The 27127-nt window shown below is 38.2% G+C and overlaps 2 protein-coding genes across 8 annotated transcripts in view; both read left to right on the forward strand.

Moving 5' to 3' along the window:
* The first annotated feature begins 1053 nt into the window (after positions 1-1053).
* Positions 1054-4763, forward strand: pclaf (PCNA clamp associated factor). The gene is made up of 4 exons (XM_062963215.1): positions 1054-1208; positions 2414-2491; positions 3686-3854; positions 4399-4763. Exons 1-3 carry the CDS (start codon positions 1157-1159, stop codon positions 3850-3852), a joined length of 297 nt encoding a protein of 98 aa, XP_062819285.1. The 5' UTR covers positions 1054-1156; the 3' UTR covers positions 3853-3854; positions 4399-4763.
* Positions 4764-5957: 1194 nt separating this feature from the next.
* The window catches only part of csnk1g1 (casein kinase 1 gamma 1), a 29844-nt gene continuing 8674 nt past the window's right edge, over positions 5958-27127 (forward strand). The window contains exons 1-13 of one of the 7 annotated variants that reach the window (XM_008120709.3): positions 5958-6114; positions 13364-13755; positions 15079-15119; positions 15694-15763; positions 16658-16809; positions 17174-17408; positions 17989-18074; positions 18607-18691; positions 19729-19877; positions 20586-20693; positions 21226-21333; positions 22364-22470; positions 26674-26697. In XM_008120709.3, coding sequence (XP_008118916.1) covers positions 13578-13755; positions 15079-15119; positions 15694-15763; positions 16658-16809; positions 17174-17408; positions 17989-18074; positions 18607-18691; positions 19729-19877; positions 20586-20693; positions 21226-21333; positions 22364-22470; positions 26674-26697 — 1343 coding nt within the window. In that variant the 5' untranslated portion in view covers positions 5958-6114; positions 13364-13577. Of the gene's footprint in view, positions 6115-6162; positions 6328-13363; positions 13756-15078; positions 15120-15693; positions 15764-16657; positions 16810-17173; positions 17409-17988; positions 18075-18606; positions 18692-19728; positions 19878-20585; positions 20694-21225; positions 21334-22363; positions 22483-23268; positions 23447-26673; positions 26698-27127 lie in introns of those variants that run through there. The other 6 variants (XM_062963208.1, XM_008120710.3, XM_062963207.1 and 3 more) reach the window with 6 other exon arrangements.

A 27127-nucleotide genomic window follows, 5' to 3' on the forward strand; every position in this document is an offset into this window, starting at 1 on the left:
GAGGCAAGTGTGAATGTTGCCGTTGATCACCTTGATTAGCATTTAATGGAGTTGGATGCTGTGGCTTTCATATATCATTGTTTTCTATGGAAATTGTCATAGAAGGAGGAATACGGTTGTATGGCCATATTCCAGAAGCATTCTCTCCTGACGTTTGGCCCACATCTACGGCAGGCATCCTCAGAGGTTGTGAGGTGTGTTGGAAACTAGGCAAGTGGGGTTTCTATATCTGTGTTACCATATGTAATTTGAGTGATTATATTGCTTCTGTTTATGTGATTGTTTTAGTCAATTGTTATTTTTTTTAATTCTTATAGCGTTTTATAGTGTTTTCGGTGTTTTATTGTACAATGTTTTATGCTGATTTTATATTGGAAACCGCCCTGAGTCCCTTTTGGGAGAGAGGGCGGTATATAAATAAACTTTTACTTACTTAATTACTATGGAATAATGTTCAAGGTGGGAGAAAGAACTCTTATCTGTTTGAGGCAAGTGTGAATGTTGCCATTGGCCAGCCTGATTAGCATTGAATGGCCTTGCAGCTTCAAAGCCTGGCTGCTTCCTGCCTGGGGGAATATTTTGTTGGAGGTAAATAAAGAGCAACACACACACACACACAAAAGAAAATTCCAGATAGGAAACAATCAGGGCCAGCTAACAGTTCCCAACAAAGGTTTCCCGCAGACAGGAAGCAGACAGGCTTTGAAGTTGCAAGGCCCTTAAATGCTATGCAATTCCGGGAGTTGTGGTTTTATAAGGTCTTTAGCTTTCTCTGTTCAAAGAATGCTGGTGTCTCACCAAACTAGGAATCCGATTGCATTTAGCCATGGCAGTTAAGTGTCAAACTAAATTAGTCCTGCAGTGTAGCTGCACCCTAACTCTCCCAAAGAGTTCTCACTTTGGCCTTGAACCTGAGCCAATCAGTTATTCCGCTGGGGACCAATCAGCGAAGAGAAGAGCCCTCCCTTCGGCCGCGGGAGGATAGTTATGAACGGCGGCTCCCGACGGGCCCTTTCCTGATTGGTCGGCCGCAATCTCCGCTCGGGCCAATGGGAGAGGGGCGCGCGCGCGGGAACGGGCCCAAAAGTTGCGGCTCACTTTTAAAAAGTCCGCCTCGAGGTTGGAAGCCAGGCGGGTTGTCGTTGGCGTTGCAAAGATGGTGCGGACCAAGGCGGACTGCGGGGGAACCAGCGGAGCCTACCGGAAAGGCAAGGAATAGACAGCTCTTTGGAGCTATGTTTGTTGCTGTCGTGGGGCATCTACACTGGGGGATTAATGCAGTTTGATTCCGCTTTACCTGCCCTGGCTCAAGGCTATGGGTCCCTGCGAGTTGTAGTTTGGCGAGACCCCAGCACTCTTTGGTAGGATAAAGGTCCTATAAAACTAAAACTTGCATAATTCAATAGCCTTGCACCATGGCAATTAAGGCGATGCCAAGCTGCATTAATTCTGCAGTGTAGAAGCATTTCAGGTCGGTTATTTATTTATTATTTAGCACTTAGTTTTAGTTTTTTTTTCTAGATTTTATCCAAGATTTTACCTTTTGTCCTTAAATGTTATTTTATGACTTGTTTTTATTGTTATCTGTTTTATTGCTTTGTTTTATTGTTGTGGACTGGGCTTGGCCCCATATAAGCCACTCCGAGTCCCTTTGGGGAGATGGGGTGGGGTATAAAAATAAAATTATTATTGTTATTATTTTATTTACAGTAGAGTCTCACTTATCCAACGTTCTGGATTATCCCAACGCATTTTTGTAGTCAATGTTTTCAATACATCGTGATATTTTGGTGCTAAATTCATAAATACAGTAATTACAACATAACATTACTGCGTATTGAACTGCTTTTTCTGTCAAATTTGTTGTAAAACATGATGTTTTGGTGCTTAATTTGTAAAATCATAACCTAATTTGATGTTTAATAGGCTTTTCCTTAATCCCTCCTTATTATCCAACATATTCGCTTATTCAACATTCTGCCGGCCCGTTTATGTTGGATAAGTGAGATTCTACTATACCTTATTTCTACCCTTTCTCTACTCCGAAGGCAGCTTACATATGACTATCATTAGACGCCTTAAAATACTTACAAACAGAGATTTAAACAGGTTGCCCTCTTGCAGTGTTTTCTGGGCAGAATTTGTTCAGACCTCACAACCTCTGAGGATGCCTGCCATAGATGTGGGTGAAACGTCAGGACAGAATGCTTCTGGAACATGGCCATACAGCCCGGAAAACTCATAGCAAGCCATGATTATGAATTGTTAAATTAGTTGGAGTTAGTTGAGTTATAATTTAAAACGGTTTTGTTATTGAAAAGTTTTGCAAATCTAATTCAACCGTTTGAAGAAATAATGGATGTTTTAATCCCCCGTTGTATGAGGCTATCATAATGCTTTCTTTTAATGGCAGTGGTTGCTGCAAGGGCTCCACGGAAGGTACTTGGCTCTGGAAGTGCTAATATAACGTCATCTCCTCCCTCACGGAAAGGTAAGTGTGTGGGTTGGTACAATTGCTTTTTTATTGGCATACGGTTGGAGTATGAGTCATACAATACTTGCAAGATAGTATTTAGTGGGCCTCCATTTGAGCCTTCTGCTCCTAGAATCTTCAACCAGCAAAACCAGTGGTTAGGGATTATGGGAATTAAAATCCAAAGTATTTGAAAGGCCAAAGATTTTCTTCCCCATCTCCTTATATTTAGTTCCTTATTTTTATCTTTTTTTGTCCGTAAATCACATAAAATCAAATATAGAAAGAAAAATTAAGAACCAAAGTAAAAAAAATAGACAAAACACAAATTTCTTTCAAATTATGAACATTAAAGACGTGTGACAGCTTCTTTTGCGAGATCTAGGTGCTGTCCTGTCGTAGGTAAGCTGCAGTGATAAACACTATGACATCCATGCCTCACAGCCTCTGAGGTTGCCTGCCATAGATGTGGGCGAAACATCAGGAGAGAATACTTCTGGAACATGGCCACACAGCCCAAAAGACATACAACAACATTATGACATTTGCTTCTGATTGTACAGTAGAGTCTCACTTACCCAACATAAACAGGCCGGCAGAACATTAGATAAGCGAAAATCTTGGATAATGAGAGATTAAGGAAAAGCCTATTAAACATCAAATTATGTTATGATTTTACAAATTAAGCACCAAAACATCATGCTTTACAACAACTGGATAGAAAAAGCAGTTCAGTACACAATAACGTTATGTAATATTTACTGTATTTATGAATTTAGCACCAAAATTTTGCAATTTATTGAAAAATTGACTGCAAAAACATTGACTACTAATAGGCAAACTGTGTTGGGCAATATAGAACCTTGGATAAGCGGAGCTTGGATAAGCAAGACTCCACTGTATTTAAATACAACTGTATTCTTTAAGCAGGACTTACTCTTGTAAAAATAGTGCAGCAAGGAGCTCTCATTATCCTCTCTCCCCATTTAGAGATGTGAAGGTGTTGAAAAACACTGATTGTTTCTTCCTAAAGTGGCTTTTCTCGGATTTTGTTTTATAACCAACACCTGTGCCCCTGTATTCTGATAAGATGCAATATCTCATACTCTTAATTTAATATATATAAAACATAAACATTTAATTCTTTTAGTGGGAAGTTTTCACAGCTTTTGTGGGTCTTTCTGCTGATGTGTTCTTAACTTTGTCCTATAGGAGAGAGCAAATACGCTGGTGGCAATCCAGTCTGTGTGAGGCCAACACCACCATGGCAAAAAGGAATAGGTGAATTCTTCACTCAGTCCCCAAAGCACTCAGAGAAGGAAAACCATATTTTGGATGATGAAGAACCAGGATGCAGTGGAATAGGAACAAGTAGTTGAAAGTAAGAAACACAGGCCATTATGTTAACAACCCTAATATTCTTGTAGCAGTGAAAGATGGTTTGTTTTCTAGAGATTGCTGAAATTTAGGGATAAAGTCTGGTAATTGTCCAGCCCTCTTGATAAAGACAGAAGTCACAAAAATGGCATTGAATGTAGAATGAATTTTGGTAAAATGTATCAGAAGGTCGGAAAACCTATTGAGTTATATATCTTGTTCCTACATTAGTAGTAGTCTTTTACTATTTTAATATACTGCATGCCTTCTAATATATGTTATCTGTCTGTTTTAACTATGAGGAGAGGAGGGGTAACCAATTTGTTATCACCTAGAAACTAAAACTAGGGGGTAGGAACCATTTCTGACCAAGCAGTTGAAGCAAACAAAAGTATGAGTGAGGGAGTTTGTTATGCAGCCCTTTGTGCTACCCCCCCCCCCCCCAAATCTGCTTTGACAAAGGGGAAAAGAGTTTATGTATCATAATGCTGCAGTGCCAGCACAATTTTGGATTTGGGATACTGACCATAATTTTCTTTCCTTTTCAGGATTTGTCCCCTGCTTCCCTATATGGACCCCACAGAAGATGACCAAAACTCACTTAGGTTCACTTCTGCTGGGAGATCTTGGCAAGCTCTTATAATGACACTGTGTACACTTATGTATATATATTCTGAATGCTTTGAGTAAAGGCTTTATAAAAGCCTCCTAGGCTGTTTTGTTTACTAAAATGACCTAAAACTTGAATAACGATTAAGGGAATAGAAATCAATATTTCCTGGGAGCTTAGGTACTGATAAGCATCACAATGCTTAGTAGATAGAGAATTTACGTTAAATGCTATTTGCTTCTTTATGCACTTACTAAAGTTTGTGCCATATGACTGTTAATAAACTTTTTGTAAAAAAAAAAAGAGTATTTGTATTAACATCTGGTTTTCCCTTTGGTTCACTGCAAGATCAAGATGATTTCTTTGTAATAAACTAACCTACCAAAAGATAGAATAATTTCCATTCTTAAAATGTAAATATGAATAGCTTACCTTATCATGTCATGAGATATCAAGGCAGCATACAAGTAAAAGTGATTTAAAACTTTTAATTGCAGAAGAGTACAGAGCAGGCATGGCTGTCAGGAATTGTGGGAGTAGATATCTGGAGGGCCAAAGTTTGCCCTTGCCTGGTGCAGAGGCAACATCCAATTTCGTCCTCTAAAATATTTAGATTTTGACCTTTTATTTCATCAGAGCAGTGTGCTCCAGTCTGGCCCAGTATCGACTATCACAGCCACTGAAGTAAATGCAGCCATACAAAAAATGATGACCAGAAAGGCCACTAGCCTAGATAACATACCAACTGAAATTTGGAAAATGCTCAAAGATAGGCTACCTTCCTAGCATCACTATTCAACAAAATCATAATACTGGAAATAAATAAATAAAAATATGAGACCATCTAGATGGCTTTTGGAGGTCACTTTCCTTACCTATGGTTTTATGAGATTGTCTAGATGGCCTTTTGGGGGGCCCTTTCGTTACCTATGGCCTTATGAAACCATCTAGATCAGGGGTCCCCAAACTAAGGCCCTAAACTTTAGACTGAGGGTAGACCTAAGTCTGAAATGATTTGAAAGCACACAACAACAACAACAATCCTAACTTTGGACTATTTAATCCTAGTCCGGCCCCCAGTAGTCTGAGGGGCTGTCAATTAGCCCTCCACTTAAAAAGTTTGAGGACCCCTGAGCTAGAATTTCAAGGCAGAAAATCCCACAATTTCTGCTTTGAACTGGGACAGCTAAATACAATCTCACATTATCTGCATTGAACTGGAATGTATGGCAGTGTGGATTCAGATAACCCAGTTCAAAGCAGATATTGTGGGATTTTTCTGCCTTGATATTCTGGGTTATAGGGCTGTGTGAAAGGTGTCTGAAGGAAAAAGGAAGGGAAAAAAGGCAAGAAGCAGTTTTCCCCCCGCAGAAGAAACCTGAGCCTGGGCGGCCCTCCCTCCCCTGTCGCCTAGCCTAGTCCAATTCCGCTTAGCAACCGAACGCGGTTGCTAAGGAGCGGCCGTGGCGGCGAGAACCCGGAAGTGGCGTTGTGACGGCCCCGCGGCCCCGCTGGCGCCTTTCCGATAGGCCGCAGCCTGGCTCAGGGCGTGTCCGGAGGGAGGGAGAACTTCCGGGTCGCCCCCGCTCCCCCTCAGAGAGCGCGTCGTGAAGGAGGGGGCAGAGGCCCCGGGTTGGGCCCCCTCCCGAAGGCGGTAAGGCCCCGTCCCCCCTCGGCCTCCCCGCCTTCCCTTCGCCTCCCCGAACCTCCTCTGGGCTTTTGTTGTCGTCGTCGTCGTCAAAGGGTCGCCTACGGGGCTTCCTGACGGGGTTCTGAGGGAACGAGGAGGAGAAGGCCAAAGGCCTCGCCCTCTCTCTTTCTCAAGCCCGGCATGTCCCGGCTTGCCCAGCTGGGCCAACGTATTGGGGTATCTCTCCACTTCTATCTCAGTCTTCTTTTCTTCCTTGCCTCGGGCTTTGGGCCCTCCAGCGTCGCCTCATTGATTTATTTATCTAGGACAGGTAGGGGCAAACTTGGGCCTTCCCTCCAGGTGTTTTGGACTTCAACTCCCACCATTCCTAACGGCCTCAGGCCCTTTCCTTTCCCCCCTCAGCCGCTTAAGCGGCTGAGGGGGGAAAGGAAGGGGCCTGAGGCCGTTAGGAATGGTGGGAGTTGAAGTCCAAAACACCTGGAGGGGAAGGCCCAAGTTTGTCCAGGCCTGGTCTAGAATGTGGAAGGATGGGTGCCTGTTTGGTAAGAGTTTGAGGTCTTTATTTTGAAAAGAAGGACAATGTTTGTCCCATCTTCGGGGAACTACTCCTCGGATTGTTATTTATACAATAGAGTCACTTATCCAAGCCTCGCTTATCCAAGCTTCTGGATAATCCAAGCCATTTTTGTTGTCAATGTTTTCAATATATCATGATATTTTGGTACTAAATTCGTAAATACAGTGATTACAACATAACATTACTGTGTATTGAACTACGTTTTCTGTCAAATTTGTTGTATAACATGATGTCTTGGTGCTTAATTTGTAAAATCATAACCTATTTTGATGTTTAATAGGTTTCTCCTTAGTCGCTCCTTGTTATCCAACGTATTCACTTATCCAACGTTATGCCGGCCCTTTTATGTTGGATAAGTGAGACTCTACTGTATGTGCGAATGCAGTACCTATCTGTGTCTCACTCTCTATATATACTGGATATATTGTCATGGGCGTTGTGTGCTTCTGTGAATGCAGTGCATTTTTGTATATAGATATTCTGTGAATGCAATACATATATGTGTGTGTATTATTGTTGTGGCCTTTGTGTGCTTCTGTGAATGCAGTACATATCTATGTCTATATACTATAATTATATGTGTGTGTGTGTATGTATATATAAATATATATATATACAGTATGTGCGAATGCAGCACCTATCTGTGTCTCGCTTTCTATATATACTGGATATATTGTCATGGGCTTTGTGTGCTTCTGTGAATGCAGTGCATTTTTGTATATAGATATTCTGTGAATGCAATACATATATGTGTGTGAGTATTATTGTCGTGGCCTTTGTGTGCTTCTGTGAATGCAGTACATGTCAATGTCTATATACTATAATTATATGTGCGTGTGTGTACGTGTATGTATGTATATATATATATATATATATATATACAGTAGAGTCTCACTTATCCAAAATAAACGGGCCGGCAGAATGTTGGATAATAAGGAAGGATTAAGGAAAAGCCTATTAAACATCAAATTAGGTTATGATTTTACAAATTAAGCACCAATACATCATGTTATACAACAAATTTGACGGAAAAAGTAGTTCAATACGCAGTAATGCTATGTAGTAATTACTGTATTTACGAATTTAGCACTAAAATATCACAATGTATTGAAAACATTGACTACAAAAATGCGCTGGATAATCCAGAAGGTTGGATAAGCGAGTCTTGGATAAGTGAGACTCTACTGTACTGTATATATTGTCAAGAGCTTTGTGTGCTTCTGTGAATGCAGTACATTTTTGTATATAGATATTCTGTGAATGCAATACATATATGTGTGTGTGTATTATTGTTGTGGCCTTTGTGTGCTTCTGTGGATGCAATATATATCTATGTCTATATACTATGATTATATGTGTGTGTGTACATATATTTAAATATATATACAGTAGAGTCTCACTTATCCAACATTCGTTTATCCAACGTTCTGGATTATCCAACACATTTTTGTAGTCAATGATTTCAAAATATGATATTTTGGTGCTAAGTTCGCAAATACAGTAATTACTACATAGCATTACTGCGTATTGAACTACTTTTTCTGTCAAATTTGTTGTATAACATGATGTTTTGGTGCTTAATTTCTAAAATCATAACCTAATTTAATGTTTAATAGGCTTTTCCTTAATCTCGCCTTATTATCCAACATATTCGCTTATCCAACGTTCTGCTGGCCCATTTATGTTGGATAAGCAAGACTCTACTGTATATATATATTGTCATGGGCTCTGTGAATGCAGTGCATTTATATATATACATATTCAGTGAATGCATATATGCTCTTTAATTATGTATATATTATTGTCATGGCCTTTGTGTACTTCTTTGAGTGCAGTAAATATCTATGTCGGTATTATCTCTCTATATATAGTCATGGGCTTTGTGCTTCTGTGAATGCAGTGCATTTTTATATATACATATTCTGTGAGTGCATTGCATATATCTATACTCTATATATACTCTTTAATTATGTATATATTCTCGTGGGCTTTTGTGCTTCTGTGAATACAGTGCATTTATATATACATATTCCATGAATGCAGTGTGTGTGTGTGTGTGTGTGTGTGTGTATATATATATATAATCTATATATATACTCTATAATTGTGTATATATTATTGTCATGGGCTTTGTGTGATTCTGTTAATGCAGTTAGGGTGAATACTGTGAATACAGTGCATATACTCTTAATATATATTCTTTATAATTATATATATATATAATTATTATGGGCTTCTGTGTATGCAGTGCATATCTATATACATAATAAATATATAGCACTGGGAACTTTAGCCTGTTTGTGGAGGCCGGAGGCTGTCTGAGTGAGCAGACACCCTTGCCACATACACACATACAGATTTTCACTTTTATTATGTGTATAGATGTTAAGTTTTGTTGCTCTTGTTTTCAATTGTATATGTTGATGTCCTGTCCTGTGGTGAAAAAGGTATTCTAAATACACTTTTGAGTACTATTATTATTATAAATACAAACAGTTCCCAAAGTTACGAACAAGATAGGTTCTGTAGGTTTATTCTTATGTTGAATTTGTAGTTAAGTTGGAGCAAGCACAATTTAAAGTGTAACTTCATCCAAAATATATATCTTCTTTAGTTCTGGTAGCATAGGGAAGAGTTAACACCCCTGTGGTATTTGTTGTACTGTCTATGTCCCTGTTCAGAAGATTTTACCTCACTTTCTGTCCCAGTGATAATTGGATTTTGAAAAAAAAAAAGGTCTCTTGTGGAACAAGAATTGGTGATAAAACTTCAGTGCAGACTCTGTTACAAGCAGACGTATAGTATATTAAACAAATTGTTTATTTTCTTTTCAAATGGAAGTTCTGTGCTTTGAATTTTTAGAAGTCAGCTCCGCTCTTGCACAGTGAGTCAGTAAAATTACTCAGAAATACATCATGGATAGGGTACAATCGCTGACATCCCGATGGGATATCTATTAATACCCCTTTCAAATGCAGCTTCTCAGACAAATTTATCAACCTGGAATCCAGGGCATAATTGATTATATTATTTCAGTTGCATTAGTTTTATGTCTGTTGGTTTAGAGACTTACATTGTGATATTTGAACAAGCTGTGTTCACATGCTGCATATGGCCCAATATCTCATTGAGAACGGTGGTTTAGAGTTCAGAGATACCAAGCTTATATCAGATGCCTTTCCATCTGCCTCATTTTTGAGCTGTGTTAGAATCCAATAGCACTACCAGTTCCTATTGGGTGGATGGTGAAGCAAAATCTGGAGAAGATACAAGTGGTTATTTGGCAATGAAAGATTACAGGTAACCCTACAGGAGCAAATGTGTCATCCAGATGTTCCAAATCTATGAGTAACTCTGGATACATTTGCTCTTAGAGTCCCTTCTAATCTTTTGACTAGGGCTGGCACTAGAGAGATCATCCAGTATCGTAAGCATTTATGGAATGTTGGTTAGGCATAATATTAACCAAGTTGCAGCAGCTTTAATTTATGGGTAAAAAGAGCATCTTTATGCTCATCTTGGTTGAAAACGTTTTAATAAATGTGCGCAAGGCTTTGTTTACTGTTTGAGCTCTGTATTGCACAGAAACAACTAAGGACTGGTACTTGCTCTGGTAAGAAGAATCTCATTAACAAGACAGGTGAGGACGAGAAGGAACTAGTTAGCATAAATATTAAATGAAGTTAATCTAACCCATGACATATGGGTATAGCAGAATGTAACACTGCAGAATTTTACTTCCAGCCTCTTTTCGCTATCAGAATTTGGCTCTTCCTGTAGCCACCTGCTTCTTCAGTTTCTCAGTGCTGATGCGTGGGCACAACTGTGAGTTGCTTCCATGGCAACTACATTCAGCTGTTGACTGATCTGCAAATAGGTAGTTAAACTATGCAGAGTTATTCAATACACACACACACACACACACACATATGTATTAAAATATATTAATAGGTTGGCAATACCGGTCACAACATTTGGCTGTGCAGTGAAATGGTCTGCATCCTTACAAGTTGATTTAGCTGCTTTTGTTCACAGGAAACCCCATCCTCTAGTTTAGATCATAAACTTCTCTTTTACTGCTGAGTCTTTAGTTCAGTAGACTTCCAGTGGAATTCATACCCATCATTTTTAATTACCACCATTATCATCAGCATTTTATTAAGCGTGATAATTAAATTCCATTGGGCCTATCATGCAAATAAACAATCAAGGGTATTAATCTAATTTCCAAGAAATGTTCTCTTGAGAGTCATGTTAATATTATTCCATTACACAATGAATGTAATAGCAGTGTCAGTGGTGGAGGACGTCTTGTACTCTTATTGAATGTTCCTTATCGTGTTTCTACTGCATTATTAGACACCACAATGCTGTCTTTTTAATGTTTTGATTGATATTTGGATATTTGGTTGTCTAAATGGCTTTGTATATTAGTCAAAATAAGTGATAAATATTAATACTGCATTGCGCAGAGCAGAAGCCACATTCCTAAGAACAAGAATATTTTTCTAACACTACTTACATGTCTTTCCGTCATGTTTTACCTGTTAATGTTTACATTATCTGTTTAAATATCCTAAAATTTACAATCTGAATGAGTGAAAGGCTATATTAAGAATTACAGTGTTCTCCGTTCATGAAGTTTGTCTTCACGGAATCTATAATTGCTGTCTCCTTCCCACATAATTTCAAACACCCACCTGATTTAATGTTGTTCAAAATATAAATGTGCTAAATCCATTGTAGTATGATAAATCTTTTTCAGAAGTGTTGTGCTAAAGTAGTTGTCTTGAAATTGGCAAATTAGTAGCCATTCCAAGTTTCATTCTGGGACTACTATATGTGCTTTTATGTTGTTGTTACAGTTTTAGTGCTTACAGAGTAACTATTTAAGTTCATAAATGTTTCCATTTACGCTACTGCCAGAAAAACTTAAGTAGGAGTTGGATTTAGCATCTCAAACTCCTTAATATTTAAGTACTGTATTTATATTTAGAGAGTTCTTTGAGTTTATTCAAAGATTCTTGAGTCATTTAAGTAATTATTGAGTATAGTTAGAGACTTTGCTTAAAGCAGATGAAATGTTTTGGCATCTTTGTTGTATGTTATGTTGATGTAAAGATTTTCAATCAACCTTTTAGGTCCCAATATCTTCACAAAACTTGTACTGTATATAGAAAATTCCACTGTGAGGCCTAATACCACATAAAGCTACTTTTCATTACTTGATAGTTGTAATTTTTAGTAATTTTCAGAGAGCAGCAGGAATAATGTACTTTTAAATAAAATGTTCCAAGAATTATCTTAGAAAGCAGAAATAATGGAGCCCAATGGTTCCTGTTTGACAAGAAAAAAAGTTTTTCTCAATAAACCTAACTTCTTCAATTTCCTAATGATTGTGAATATACTCCTTGAATACATTTGAATTATATTATACTATCACAACCACCTATGTTCTATGAAACACTCACATTCTAGGATGAGGCCATCTTTCAATGTTAAATTGCCAGTCAGCTTTTATAAGAATACATAACGGGGAATATAAAGTTGGTTTTTTTTACATAAGCAGCAACATGTTTTGAACCTATCCTTTCTGAGTTAACTATGACCAAATAATCAAGTTAGCAGTTGTAGCCCAACCTGTTACAGCTTACTTTAACTGTCATATTCAGTGCAAAAAAATGTGGATAATACTGTTATCTCAAATCTACATTTAATAGGTATACCTTTTAGTGTCTTTGTATCATCCATTTGAAATTACCTTTTCCTGTAGACAAAATAAAGTGAACTCTTGATCATACCTTTATGTTATATTTGTGTAAGTCTATTTAATTGTCTTCCTTTTAAGTGCAAATAGTTTCTTTTTACTGACAAGTATATATGGTGTTCACAGCATCACCATTTTATAAAGGGCAGTAAATTCTTCTGTCTAATCCACTACAGTCTATTCTGACTGGCAAGTGGCTCTCCTTACAAATGAGATCATAAAGCCACCCTTTACTTCATATGTTGTAACATCCACAGATGGAGTAGGCAGTAAAATTCCAACTGATTGGTGAGCTTGAATAATATTTAAACTATATTTAAAGTAGGTTTTTCTGAATTGCTCAGGCTTCAGGGGTGGACATCTAAAGTTACTCATAGCTTGGTGGTTACCACAGCTGTGACAGTCTCTTAAGTGACTGAACATGTGAGGAGTCTCATGAACATTTGGATGCCACCAGCTCCTGTCCACAAAAATCTGTTGATTCATTTCTTAGCACATTCATTTACAACAGTTTTTTTCTAGTAGCCTGTTTGTCATGCCTATTGATAGAACATTTCCATACATTCTAAAACCAAGGGAAGTATATGTGTGCTTCCTTAATGTTTCTTAATGAGTATATATGTGGGAGAATAATTGTAATAACAAGCGCTACTTATTTTCTCATCATTACTAAGCTTTACTGCTTTAGGAACAAAAAGTCCTAGACTGCTTACTGTCTTAATTAAACCTAAGTATTAGATTCAGTTATTAGCTATACCCAGTGTTAAATGTACAGCCACAAGCTGTTGCTTCCTAAGGGATCAAGCAGATTTTGATACTAGAAAGTTAGAAAAAGAGTTATGGGAGATTAAAGCAGAATAATTGTTGTAACAATCACATTATTCCTCTTTTTCCTTTTTCTCTTGTAGGTTGTCTTAAGATTTTCCCCTACCTCGTAGAGGACTGCAGCATCACCCATCGAATGTCCTTTGGCAGTACTTGAACAACCTGGATATGTTGCCAAATATTTGCAAATGATTTTATAGTTTGATCCAATGATTTTTCTGGATATATGTTTCTCTCTTCAGTAATAAGTGCAAAGTCCAAATCCTGATCACTGGCAGATATTTTTATTTTAAAAACATGGACCATCTTGCTAGGGATAAAGATGAAAGGCGACCAACGAAAGGAACTCTAGTAAGAAGTACCCACAGTTCCCGTGGATCAGGTACCTCTTCGGCTGCTGGTGTTCTTATGGTTGGGCCCAATTTCAGAGTTGGCAAGAAGATTGGATGTGGGAACTTTGGAGAACTCAGACTAGGTAAGGCCACAGTCATTTCACTCATTGGTTAGCTCAGTTTTAATCAGTTGTGTTAAATCCCTTTGACCAGTTGAGAAAGTACCTGCAATTAATTATACAATGGCAACACAAATATGTATAAAGATTACAGGTAGAACAGAAAACGGGAATAAAGGGGAATTAACTCATTCAGTTGTTTTATAGCCTTTGGTTTTGCACAGTAAAGGCCGTGCCACTTGGCAGTTAAGCTAACCCATAGATTGAAATATTTGAAATTGCATCTTGAATGTGTTAATAATTATATTCTTAGTATTGTACTTTGTGATTATTGTAATTCAGATGGGGAACAATCTATGCCTCCTTTGCCGTTTTATTAAAATGTGTATCGTAATCAATATATGATAGATTTATAAAATAAACAGTTGAAATGCTAACTCATTATGTACAGTTCTTCCATTGACATTTCTTTGAAGCTCATAGTTCTGTGTGGCTTATTATCTGCTTTTTTTCCTGCCAGAGTGGACTTTGTTTGGATGCAGATTTGATAATACTGAAACTCACTCAGCAGGCAATGTATCCAGGCATCTGCTATTTTAATTAACCCTGTGTTAACTTTAAAGAGGAAGGCAAAAATTCAGAATCTGTGGAGACTGAAGCTGCCATTCCCAAATGGGATAACTGTTCAGATTAATGCAGTGAGGTGCATTAAGAAAAGTTGATGTCACTGAAGCAACAGGCTTCCAAAGTATAAGTCTTGACAATACAAAATCCCTTTTGAAATAACCGTTTCATAGAGGGAAGGAGGTTAAAAGTATTACTCCTAAAGTAACTAAATTCATCATCTTTGAATATTACACTTTAGTGAGTATTTTTTCCAGTATACTAAAATTAAATTGCTTGAGTTCAATGTTCTTTCAAATATATGGACTGTGACAGTGGTTTTGTAGTCATTGGCCTTGTAAACGCAAGATGTTTTCCTACCAGCATTATAGAATGGGGGGCTATCGTCTAATCTGGTCTTGCAGAATTCTGGGAAATGTAGTTTAGGGAAGCTGAGTACCTCTCTAGCTGAGAATTCCAAAGGCTCTGCCCTGAACTACATTTCCCAGAATTCTGCAGGAGTAACTCCAACAATTGGCCTCTGTTCTATAATTCTAGTGGGAAAACGTCCTTAGTAATGAAATTAAGAGGAAATTATGTGAGTTATAAACCATCTAGTGATAATCAGGAATATTTGCTATATCCTTGGCTTATATTGATCTTATTATATGGCAGATATGTTTCTAGAAACTAAAAACAATGATTTAACTGACACAGCTAATACTAGAAACATTTATTTTTCAGGGAAAAATCTTTATACAAATGAATACGTAGCAATCAAACTGGTAAGTAGGTGTGTCCTTTTAAAACAGGTCTTCTTAATTCTGAATGCTAAATAAAATAAGGAAGCTTTTTCACCACTCTGCCTTTGTCCTAAATTGCATGGATGTTAAGAAAAAACAAGTGTGCTGCTTTACAGAACCCTGGGAGAATGCATTCCTGTTCTAAGCATATTAACAATATGCTTATAAGACACTATTGGAAAGCTGTCTTGATGCTAACATGCCAAAAGTATTTTTTTCCATCTTTCTCTCTAATTTATCACGTATAATACACCAGGTATGCAATTCAGATTAATGTCCTAGATTGTTATTGTTTTATAAAATTCTGTAAAATTCTGTAATTCACATCTGATAATATGTCCATGTAGTTGGGAGGATTTTCTTTAATCTCTATTCCAATTTTATTCTGTCTCTTGTTTCAGTTGTCTTGATCTATTAAATTAGGATTAAGACTTGGGCAGAAAATTTTCAACCCTTTTCAAAACTTATTCTTAGGGTTTGGATCATCCAGGTTCTTTTACATTTTGAGAAATGCAGCTTCATTTGTGTTGATTGTTTCTTTGCTCTGTTTTTGTAGGAACCATTAAAATCACGTGCCCCACAGTTGCATTTAGAATATAGGTTTTATAAACACATTGGCTGCACAGGTAAGTTCTCTCTCTCCCAGAAATAATAGATGACTGTTGTAAAAGTGTGTATGAGGAGTTGCATTTGGTAAAAGCATATGTTTCTGAAATATTATTGTCTACTTTCCTAGAGACAAAAGGGATAGGCTGGGCTGTGGCACAGGCTAGTTAGCAGCCAGTTGCAACAAATCACTCTGACCAAGAGGTCATGAGTTCAAGGCCAGCCCGTGCCTGCGTCTGTCTCTGTCTCTATTCTATGTTATGGCATTGAATGTTTGCCTTATATGTATGCAATGTGATCCGCCCTGAGTCTCCTTCGGGGTGAGAAGGGCGGAATATAAATACTGTAAATAAATAAATTAAATTTTGACAGTAAATGGTGTACTTTTCAGGCTATCTGATGTGGCGGACTGGCATATTTTACCCTAGTGTTCCATGCCCCACTATCATATATGTGTTCCTTGGCTACAACTATGTTATTATTTTGTGGAAACTGCTGGCAGAAAGAATCAATTCTCTTGAGTGGCATTTATGTATTAAGTAGCTCATCAGCCTTGCTACATAATAATTTTTTTTGATCTTAATAGTTGCAGTGTTGGGGACTTGGGAAATATGCAATAAGATTAAAAAGAAACATACCGTACTTTTTATCTCCAGTGGAGAGGAAATTGGTAACTCTTGTGATCATTGTGTTCTGTTACATAGGCAAGTTTGAAGAAAAATGTGTAGGAGGCATGCATCATTAATATGTGTTTAGAATTGTAAGAAAATGTGACTGAGAATATGTGGGAGCAGCTACTGTGCTTAATGCACAATAGGAAAATCATTTTGAGTGCTACCAAAGCTGTTAGTTTGAGAAAAATTGCAGGGTTGTTGTCTCCCTGAGGTATTAAGGCATTTGTTTTACTCTTCCAGTTGAAGGCTTCCCACAAGTTTATTACTATGGACCATGTGGAAAGTATAATGCCATGGTTCTTGAGCTCCTTGGTCCCAGTTTGGAAGACCTGTTTGATCTTTGCGATAGAACATTCACTCTGAAGACAGTCCTAATGATAGCAATCCAGCTGGTGAGTAAAGGAAGAGCTTGATCTTTTTATTTTACTTGACAGTTCTTCCCTGTTACTGTTTTGTTTGTTTTAAGTGGAAAGCTGTTTGTCGAGATCAGAAATCTCTAAATCTCTTCGTAGCATGTAAGGGAAGTTCTCCATCTGAACAGTTTCATGAAGATTCATTGCCTACTAGTTCCCCTCCATCTTTCTGTGCAGGAGAACGTTGAGAGCATTACAAACTCAGTTTATAATTTGAGTAACTGTAGAGTCAAATAGACATTTCAAACAACTATAGCTGAACTGTCTTAATACTCTTTCATAAACAGTTGATAAGTTAGGTATTTTGATGCATTCAGTCATTGCATCTGTGCTCTTCTTGCAGATCACTCGGATGGAATTTGTGCACTCAAAGAACCTCATTTATCGAGATGTCAAGCCAGAAAACTTCCTTATTGGCCGGCAAGGAAATAAGAAAGAGCATATCATTCACATAATAGACTTTGGATTGGCCAAGGAATACATTGACCCTGAAACGCAAAAACACATACCTTACAGGGAACACAAGAGCCTAACTGGAACAGCAAGATACATGTCCATCAACACACATCTTGGCAAAGGTTTGCTTAGTTTAATTTGATGCCACCTGTATTTTATCAAAAAGCATTGGGTCTTTTATTGTTGTTATTATTATTATGCTGCACATTTAAAGTATTTTCACATGTTATCAGACACAAAAGAGTTGATGATAGAATTTCAAGCTTGCATGGCAACTACCGTATGTATAAAACTGGATTGCAAAAGACTACAGTGGATCTGAAACTTAAGTAGTGCAACAAGGAATGCTTTCATGCTGTTGTTATTTACTATTTTCTATACATAGCTATTTATCTTTTTTATTGTTTTATCATACATGTATACTTGTGTTTCCTTATTCTTTGGCTGAACACAAATAGATTCTACTATACTCTGTAGAATATCTTTGAAGCTTTATGCATAACTTATATTACACTTCGAGCCGATGTATTTTTCTATCTCAGATCTTTCTGAAATGCATTGATCTTACATTTTCTGCTCTTCTGAAATTTTTTATTCTTGAATTAAACTGAACTAAACATCACTTTAATGCAGTCTTCGTATTAAGAAGTTGAAGCCTTGTTACTTTATACAAGAACATATGTGTTCTCTCATGTGTTTCAGAACAAAGCCGGCGCGATGACTTGGAAGCTCTTGGACATATGTTCATGTATTTCCTTCGGGGCAGTTTGCCATGGCAGGGCCTTAAGGTATAAGCTTCAGTGTTTCCGGTAAACACCCTGTGTGACTTGTATCTTTATTTTTGTCTTTTGCTGACAATTAATAGTAATTTGATCAGTTCAGGAAACAACAGATAATTTTGAATGGTTGTAGTTGATGGGATGCCCAGGCTTTGCTCTAAGCCCTGGAGTCACTGGAACAACACTCAACAAATAAAATTGCCAGTAACTGTGGGAACCAATAACTTAATCATAGTTGACCATACAAAGTCATCCTTTTGATTTTTGTTTGCCAAATGTTCCTTGTAAAGAATCTGGAGCTAGCTACAAAAAGCTTTTCCTGCCACATCTTTTCATTTTAATCCTCGCCTTTGCATTTCTTGAGACTTTCAAATTTCCTTTTTAGTTCCCGTATGCTTTCCCAAAAAACAATAGTACCAAAACAGACACAGACATATATATAGGGGAAGGGGGAGAGAGTGTTTACAATAACCGCCTTAAGTTAGGCAGGTATTATACCCTGTTCACAGATAATAAAGATAAAAAAATTGCTGTTATACAGGCTGACACACTCAAGGAGAGATACCAGAAGATTGGGGATACTAAAAGAAATACTCCAATAGATGTTCTCTGTGAGAACTTCCCAGGTGAGTTTCAGACTAAGTAGCATGTTAATGCTTTATTGACACAGGTTAAGTGATCTGTCAGATTCTTTGTTGAATCCCATATGGAAAACTTCAAAGTGATTTTTCTTAATTGCATTTAAATAATTACTTGCAGTTATTTGCCTCCTAAAATGTTTATAATTCCTAATGGAGATTACTTACTAAATGTAATGAGTCCTGTCACTTTTGCGACAATTCTGTATTTCTGTATTTGCTCATCCTGCACCAGCAAAAATAGGGGTTTCGGTCATCTGATAAACAGGAATGAAAAGTTTTGGTGTTGCTTGGATTAAGTGCTGCAGGACTGACAGCTTGTTTTTGCATAGAAATAACTAATTGTTATACTTTGGTGGATGAAATAAGTTTGTATGCTGAAACACCAGAAAGCAAATATTTCACTATCTCAGCCACCCACGTGGACATGTTTGGTTTTTGGAATATTTCAGACACAGTATTGGGAATTCCAGATATGATTCGTTTTGAATAAAAACTTGGTTGAAACATGTTGGAACGTTACTTTTTTGTGTTGTAACCTCTTAATCCCAAATTTTTTTATTGAAGAGGTAATGCCCCGAAATACACTTGCATCATTAATTGAAGCTTTGTTTACTGGTTTTCATTTGTTTTTGTCTCCCATGTGCCTGGGAATAGGAGCTTACCTATTGTAATATCAGACTGATTAGTTGGGATAGTACATTTAACACTTCAAATCTGCATGATGATATGTCAGTATCTCCCAGTTTCTTGGCAGTGAGAATAAGAATATGCCAACAGAATGGTGTCCTCCTTAATTTGGGTTTTTAATCCCCCAAAGTTTCTTTTCATGTGTGAAAAACACCTCATGTACTGAATGAAATCGTTTGGAGTTGTCTATATATCCAGTGACATGAGTTGGTTGATTATCCCATCAATGCCTGTAGCTCTAACAATAGGGGATTCGTCTGCCAAGTAGGTAACCTTGAAATATATTCTACTTCTTTCTGAACAGATTTTCTGATGTTGCTTCTTCCCTTTAACAGAGGAGATGGCTGCTTACCTTCGCTATGTCAGACGACTAGACTTCTTCGAGAGACCAGACTATGAATACTTGAGAACCATCTTCACAGAATTATTTGAAAAGCGAGGATTCACCTTTGATTATGCCTACGACTGGGTTGGCAGGCCAATTGTAAGTTGTAGGCAAGTGACACACTTTTCTTGATCGTTGCTCTTTCCATACGATCCCGTTTCATACCAAATAGTTTGCAAGAATCCTAGTGATAAGGAAATAACAAAGTGGTCTTTTAAAAAAAGCTTTTGTTGATATGTCCTGCAAAATAGATATTTCTATTCCTAATATTTATGAGTTTTTCTTATTGAATGGCACTGACTTTGTAGTCAAACAGCACAGTATAAATGCAGTTAGCCCTTTTGTACTGGAGATGTAAGTGTGAGAGAATTCAACTTGTTAGTTTTTCAGTACTCATTCATTGTTATAACAATTTGCAATTGTGTGTGCCCACTCGTGCTTCCATTTTACTGATATTAAGTTGCCTGTTTTGTTCTGGCTTTTGCTGCAAGATATGTTACATTTTAGATGTCTACTTTCTTGCCTTCAACCCTGCAAGTGTAATTAGGAATAATACACTACTGTGAGTGATATGCTAGATCCGTTTATAATTTTTCACTATTGGTGTTTTCTGCTGAAGAAACTGGAGGCAATTGCTGTAGGACCTGAGAGCATTAGCCTACAGGATTTTTAAGAAAGGAAATTATGAGGACCTTATTTACTCAATGCCTACTCTTAAGTGAGATGCTGTAGTAAAGTCAGCAAATATTATTTTGGTTTCACTGGGATATTCAATTCTCTCTCTCTGTGTATGTATTTATTTTCTAGCCTACTCCAGTGGGGCCTTTGCCTGTGCATGTTGAATCTGGACCATCTGTAACAAGAGAAGTCCATCCACACAGAGATCGGTCATTGATACCAGTTCACCGGAATCAGGTTTGTTAACGTGTGTGTGTCCCCTTCAAGTTGCTTTCAATTTATGGCAACCCCATGGAGCTCATCGGGTTTTCTTAGGCAAGGAATCCTAAGGAAGTGGTTTAGCCAATTCCTTCATCTGAAATATAACCAAGAGTACTTGATATCCCTTGACATTCTCCCATCCTAGTACTAACCACAGCTGACCCTGCTTAGCTACCAAGATACCATCTATCTAACTGACAGGTCTCAGAAATTAGAAAAATAAGTTAAACATCAACTTAGACCTACAGTCATACCTGTAGAGAATGGATAAAAAAGTAATACAGGCTTATTCTGCATTCTTTTTTTCACTGTCTGCTAACTACTTCTGGTTTCTGTGCAAAGGGTGGGGGGTAATCTTAATGCATAACTGAGATGCTTATTAATCCACATCTCCTATCCCTGAATGAACTGACCATGCTTTTTTAAAAGAGAGCATTGCTTTGCTATGGCTCACCTCTGCCTTTCCTCCTCTATCTTTTTGCTCTTCTGCTTGCAAACCCCTGCGCAGGCTGTAGAACGCCGAGGAGAATGGGAAGCCACGGCACCGAACAGGCAGGCCAATGCTTTGTTCCTGACACCTCACTTGGCTACAGAGCGGCATGGGGGATCGGTTCAGGTATTGCCCTTTCCTGATTGGGGCAGCATTTTTACTGCAGCTGGCATCTAGGGGATGGATTCTCAGTCGCTTCATTTCTTGTCTAAAATGAGTTATATAGTCAGAAATGTAATTTTCCAGGAACTATGGGGATTGTCTAGAGGAATTTCTTGTAAACAAAACAATTAGTTGACAATTGTGAACCACCTGAACATCAGGAAGAACTTCCTCACTGTGAGGGCTGTTCGACAGTGGAACTCTCTCCCCCGGACTGTGGTGGAGGCTCCTTCTTTGGAGGCTTTTAAGCAGAGGCTGGATGGCCATCTGTCGGGGGTGCTTTGAATGCGATTTCCTGCTTCTTAGCAGGGGGTTGGACTGGATGGCCCATGAGGTCTCTTCCAACTCTACTATTCTATGATTCTATGAGTGCTACAGTGGTAATCTTTGACAGTACATTTCCAGGAACAAGGCGCCAAAATGCCTTTCATTTTGCAGATGGAATAACACAATAGAGGCGTCCTTCCAACCAATATTTTTTAAATTTTAATTTATGTTAAATAATCCTTGGTAATCTGTAAAATGCAACTTGAATCTGTTGTTCCCCCCCTTGCAACACATGGGTATTCACTCAGCAATGTGTGAATGGAAGTCTTTATCTCTGCATTTCTGCACAAGTCTTCCATGTCAGAAGGAGCAGCGTTTCTGTCTCCTGCTCTTATTGAATTGTGTTGGCAGCTGCTTCTGCCCCCTTCACACATTTTGTGCTGTTGGTTCTTAGCCAAGCTGCAGTTTATGCCTGGCAGACTTGCAGTGGGCGATGGAATTGGCTTTTGTATTGGTCTCTATCAGAGCAATTTCAAGTCAAAAACTAGAACTAATGGGGAAAACTGGTGCCACTTCTGGAGGTCAGATATATCCAGAAATAGGGCTGACATTTGAAGCATCTGAATATGTGTTGGCCAGTGTAATATGTCGATTCTGCTTTTGACACAAACTGGAGGAAGTTATATTCCATTTATTCACAACAGGTTTATGTTTCTGTTCTCCTCAGGTGGTAAGTTCAACCAATGGGGAGCTGAACACCGATGAGCCAACGGGAGCCCCCTCCAACATACAACTGGCAGCACGCACTGAGGTGGAAGTAGTGGAGGAAGCTAAGTATGTTTGCAGGCAAGCTTTCCCCTGCATCACCTGTCTGTGTTTCTGTCTTTGGTGCCTGTTTCCATAATCTATCAAACCCTTTAGTATTTTTGCATGATGGCTGCAGTTCTGCTGGTGGCAGTACCGCTTCTTTTCACTTGTGCTGCCTACTTGTGCTGCTATTTCTGGCCAGAGCATGTACTGCGCAGTTAGACATAAACATGCCCGAAGATTTGCAAATCGCATGTGTAGAAAAGCTTCTTGGAAGTAGGGCTGTAACCTTCAGTCCCTAAATGCGATCGTAGGTACAAGTCTCCCTTTCCCTTTCATTTGACTCTGAGGCCATGTGTTTGGACTCATAACTGATCCTCGCAGTGATATTATTTTGAGCTATCAGTCATGTTGTAAGTTTTATATTTGCCACAGAAATCATGAATTATTATTTTTTTCATCGCTGCTATCCCCCTGGGGGTATATTCTGCACGATCTGTTGCCACCACATGCATTGTGATGTGGAGTCTTTCCCCAGTGATCAGCCATCATTTCCTTTTATTTATGAGGAAAAATTGCACACATTGAAACGTTATGGAAAAGAGGTTCCTCAAAGGGTTCATGGGGTCAAGGCATTGTGCTTTGACTGACTTGCCTTTTCACTCTGGTGAATCTCCCCATAAACCTAACCATATTTGGAATTTCTCTCTCCCCCCCCCCCCCTTTCCCTTTTTGCAAGCTTTGAGGCCCTTGATTCCCTGTGCTGAAAATGGCTTTAAAACATGCTTGCCAGAAAAGCTCGCAATGCCTTTAATTGTGCTTCAGGTCTGACTCTCCAGCTGAGATGAAGTAACCGCCTAATACTCCATTGCCCGAGAAACAGGTTATCGATTTGCAAACATTTCTGTCATCTCTACTCAGGAGAGCTTCATTGCCACCTCAAGGCAGGATTTAAATGTGTTTACATAAATAAAATTCAGAATGCTTGTGGCAAACTTCACAATTGCACTTTGCTTTCCCTATTAATAGTTTAGTGTTGGCTGCTCTGCAGATTGTTCATGTACTTTTGTAGATAAAAGCGGGGGTTAAGTTCTTTGGAAACATAAGTATTCTGCTTTGGGGGAAACGGGCTCTTGCAATAATTTACAGTAGCTTCCAGCAAGTTCCACTCAAATGGGCCGAGCCTCAGTATGATTTGCCTGCGGTTTAATGCTTTTTTTGCTGTGGCACAGCAACAAGTTAGATCATGACTTTTGGCTGTGGGATCATACAATTGAAGGCATTCAGAAGATCCTTAAGGAAATATTATTCTGTGGTAAACTTACAAATATTGTTATAGTTGAAGCACCATCTCTTAATGGAAATAAATCATATTCTGTTCACTGAGACACACTCCCAAGGAAATGCATTTGGGATTGCCTATCTATGCAGTGTATGTCTTGGGAGAAATTAAGTATATTAATGGAATAAAGAAGGTTCTGTTCTAGTATAAAAGGTTTGCAACTGCTACTCAGCGCATTGCATCTCCTCGCCACATGATCCATCAAACTGTATATCCAAGTCTTACCTACTATTTTCTGTGTAGGTCCCAAATGTCCATGTGTTGTATGAAGTTGCAAGGATTTCAGTAAGCATAATATTGCTATAGTGAGATGCAACTATACAAGGGAAGTTAAATATACTCCAATCCTGCATATCTGTTTGTTTTAATAGGCCAAGATTGAACCTAATAACTGTATAGTATTGAACTGTAAATTAATGTTTGGGTTTCTTGGCAGGTCAGGAAATCTATCTTTAGATTTATTTGACTTTACATACCACCAGCCTTCTTTTTCTTGTCCCATCTTGAACTTTTACCTCCCTTTCTTGCTCATTGCCTCTCATCCATGACTTTTTTTATGTGAGCATCAACTTCTGGGATTCTTAAAGGTCTGTGGAGATACTGAAGTTCTGAGAGCTCTCCATCCTTGCCAAATCACTCATGTTTGCCATGTGCTGCGCATTTATCTTGCTCTTAAAGCCATCTTGTCTACTGTCCATCCATCCTTGCAGATTTTTAATATTTAAAAGTCAATTTTTGCTTGAAGATCTATTGTAGTCTATTTTCCATTTTTCCTTCAAAGTAATTATTCTGGCTTTTGTGTTATATCCGATACTGAAATAGCTCAATGATTCCCCACCATCAGTTCTCTTCATCCAGTCACTTCCTGCCACGTTTTCCTTGTTTTATAATAATTATAATAATAATACTTTATTTTTGTATCCTGCCACCATCTCCCCGAAGGGACTCGGGGTGGCTTATAAGAGGGACAAGCCCAAACAACAACATAACTTGTTTTGTGTATCATTCTCTGATTTATTCTTCTCTATAAGCTTTCAAGTGCTTAAACCCCATGATAATTTTCTATGTTTCCATACAGCTATCATTCTATGCCTTCTTAAAGCAAAATTCCTGAAATACACTGCTGTGATGAATGTCAATTTTGTCATCTAATTCATATCTACTTTCCTCCAGTCTTGGTTTTTGCTAGATAGGTTTCACTGGAAGGTTCCATTACCCGTTTTTCCATTATTATTTTCTATATAAAAATATTCTTCTTGACCTGTTTGGTGTTTTAATGCTCAGTTCATTCTGTCATCTGGGAATCATGTTTCTTGGCTTCCATCTTGTTGCCCTTGTCAGTGCTATTTTATTTTTGTGTTTAATTTTTTTTTGCTATATAAGCATTCCAGTATTACTCAAAATTACAATGTTTGCTCTGATTGTTCTCATTTAGTTCTCATAACTATGCTCACTACATATTTATTCTGGTAAAGGTTTGATTTTTTTGTTAGCTCTAGTAAACTGCTTCATACTCATCCTGTTCATTGGTTATTTTATTAATGTATGCATTGCTAATTGTTCCAAATTAAATCTTTTTACTCTGATATTTATACACACTTTCCTGGCATAAATCATGTTAAATCCAGTGAGATTTATTTCATTTAAGCTATGTAAGATTACATTGTTGGCCAGAACAGAGCTACTAACCTCTGCACCCAAACACCTTCTTCCATCTTGTTACTTCAGTCTAATGTTCTGCCATTTGATATTTTCTGCTTCTCCCGAACCAAGGATCTTCGACAACTCTCAGTTTCCCTTCTTAGTCGCTTCTTTTTTAATGCAAACATTACTCGTTCGGAATCCTTGTCCACACTGCTTTTGAATTCTGCATCCTTTTTTGTTGGATAATGTTGCTGAATGTCATCCATCTTACTAAATCTCTTTGCATCTGTGTTGCATTCTACATTAACTGTCGCCTTGTGAGTAACTGCCTGCTCTTTTAGTCGTAACTAAGAACTCACTAAAAGTTAATGTCTCTATTTTGCTTCTCTTTTCACTTTTCTCAATGCTGTTTCTGTTTTGCAAATCAGGCAAGAAGTTCTCCTTTCCCAATGCAGCAGAATCCAAGTGTGCTAGACTACCATTCCCATCACCCCATCTAGGGCAGTCAGTATTGGGATGGTGGGACTTGGAGTCTGAAAGATCCTGAGAGAGGCTGCTATAAGTGTTTAATGAAAGAAGTGATGATTCTGTTGTTTCTAGAATAAGCGGTATTATGAATGAAGCAATTGTTATGTTTATGTTCACAGTAGGTGTATGGTCCTCCCAAATTGTGCCGGCCGAAAAATATAGGGCAACTTAACTCTTCATAAATTATAAATTAATTATAGAGAAGTGCAGGGGCATACTGTTGACCTGTCGTGCTTCATTTAAACAGATACTTGAAAATGAGCCCTTCATGTCTGCTATTTTAGTGTTTTCTGATGAACTTTTCCAAACGCCTAATCTAGAGGTGCACAAACTGGAGGGCCTATAGATGCATTTAAGTCAGATTCCTGTAACTCCTGCTCATTGACCAGGCTGGCTGGGACAGATTGGAGGAGCCTTGTTGCTTGCATCTGGCAGAGTGTCCTAAAGCACATTCCCTTTAGTGAGGAGACACCATTGTCTCATGAAAGCGCTCTCAACAACACTTCTGGTATGTTATCCCTCCTGTTTCAGGAGGATCAGGTGAAACCATGTTGGAGAAGGCAGGTGGGCCCGCTGTGTACACAGATCTGCACTGCATGTTTGCATGCCCAGCCATGACATGCTTCCATCTCACCTCTTAAACTAATGTTTCCTTCCTTTCTTTTTCCGTGTTTTTATTTGTCTTTCTTTCTTTCTCCTCACACTGTCTGTTGTAGCTGCCTGAAAATGCTCAACTTGTGGTGAGTCACTCTCTCTGGTTCAGATACAAGGGGGAGTGATCAGTATTATGGCCGGGCCGATCTAAATGGAAAGCAACTAGGTGGGATGCTCTGGAGCAGCCTCCATAGGCAAAAGGAAACAGAGGCAGGGTTTAGCTGGCTAATTTAGTATCAATACATTAAGACCCATCAAACACTGGTGTTGATGAAAAGAAGAAAAAGAGGGGGTGAGCGAGACAGAAAGAAAGGAAATGAAGGAGGAAACAAAGTCTTAGACACTGTAAAGCTAGTACAAATATCTTGGAGCAGTTTTCTGGTCACAGCAGACAGATTTCCTATGGGACTTGCGTATCTGTCAGTTGTAAAAAAAAACATTCAGGGAACACAGTGCACTTACAACAAATACAGATTTTCCCGTTTTATTTGCAAATTATAATTTACTATACATTAT

This window comes from Anolis carolinensis, unplaced genomic scaffold, assembly GCF_035594765.1.
Source record: "Anolis carolinensis isolate JA03-04 unplaced genomic scaffold, rAnoCar3.1.pri scaffold_11, whole genome shotgun sequence".
NCBI lineage: Eukaryota > Metazoa > Chordata > Lepidosauria > Squamata > Dactyloidae > Anolis > Anolis carolinensis.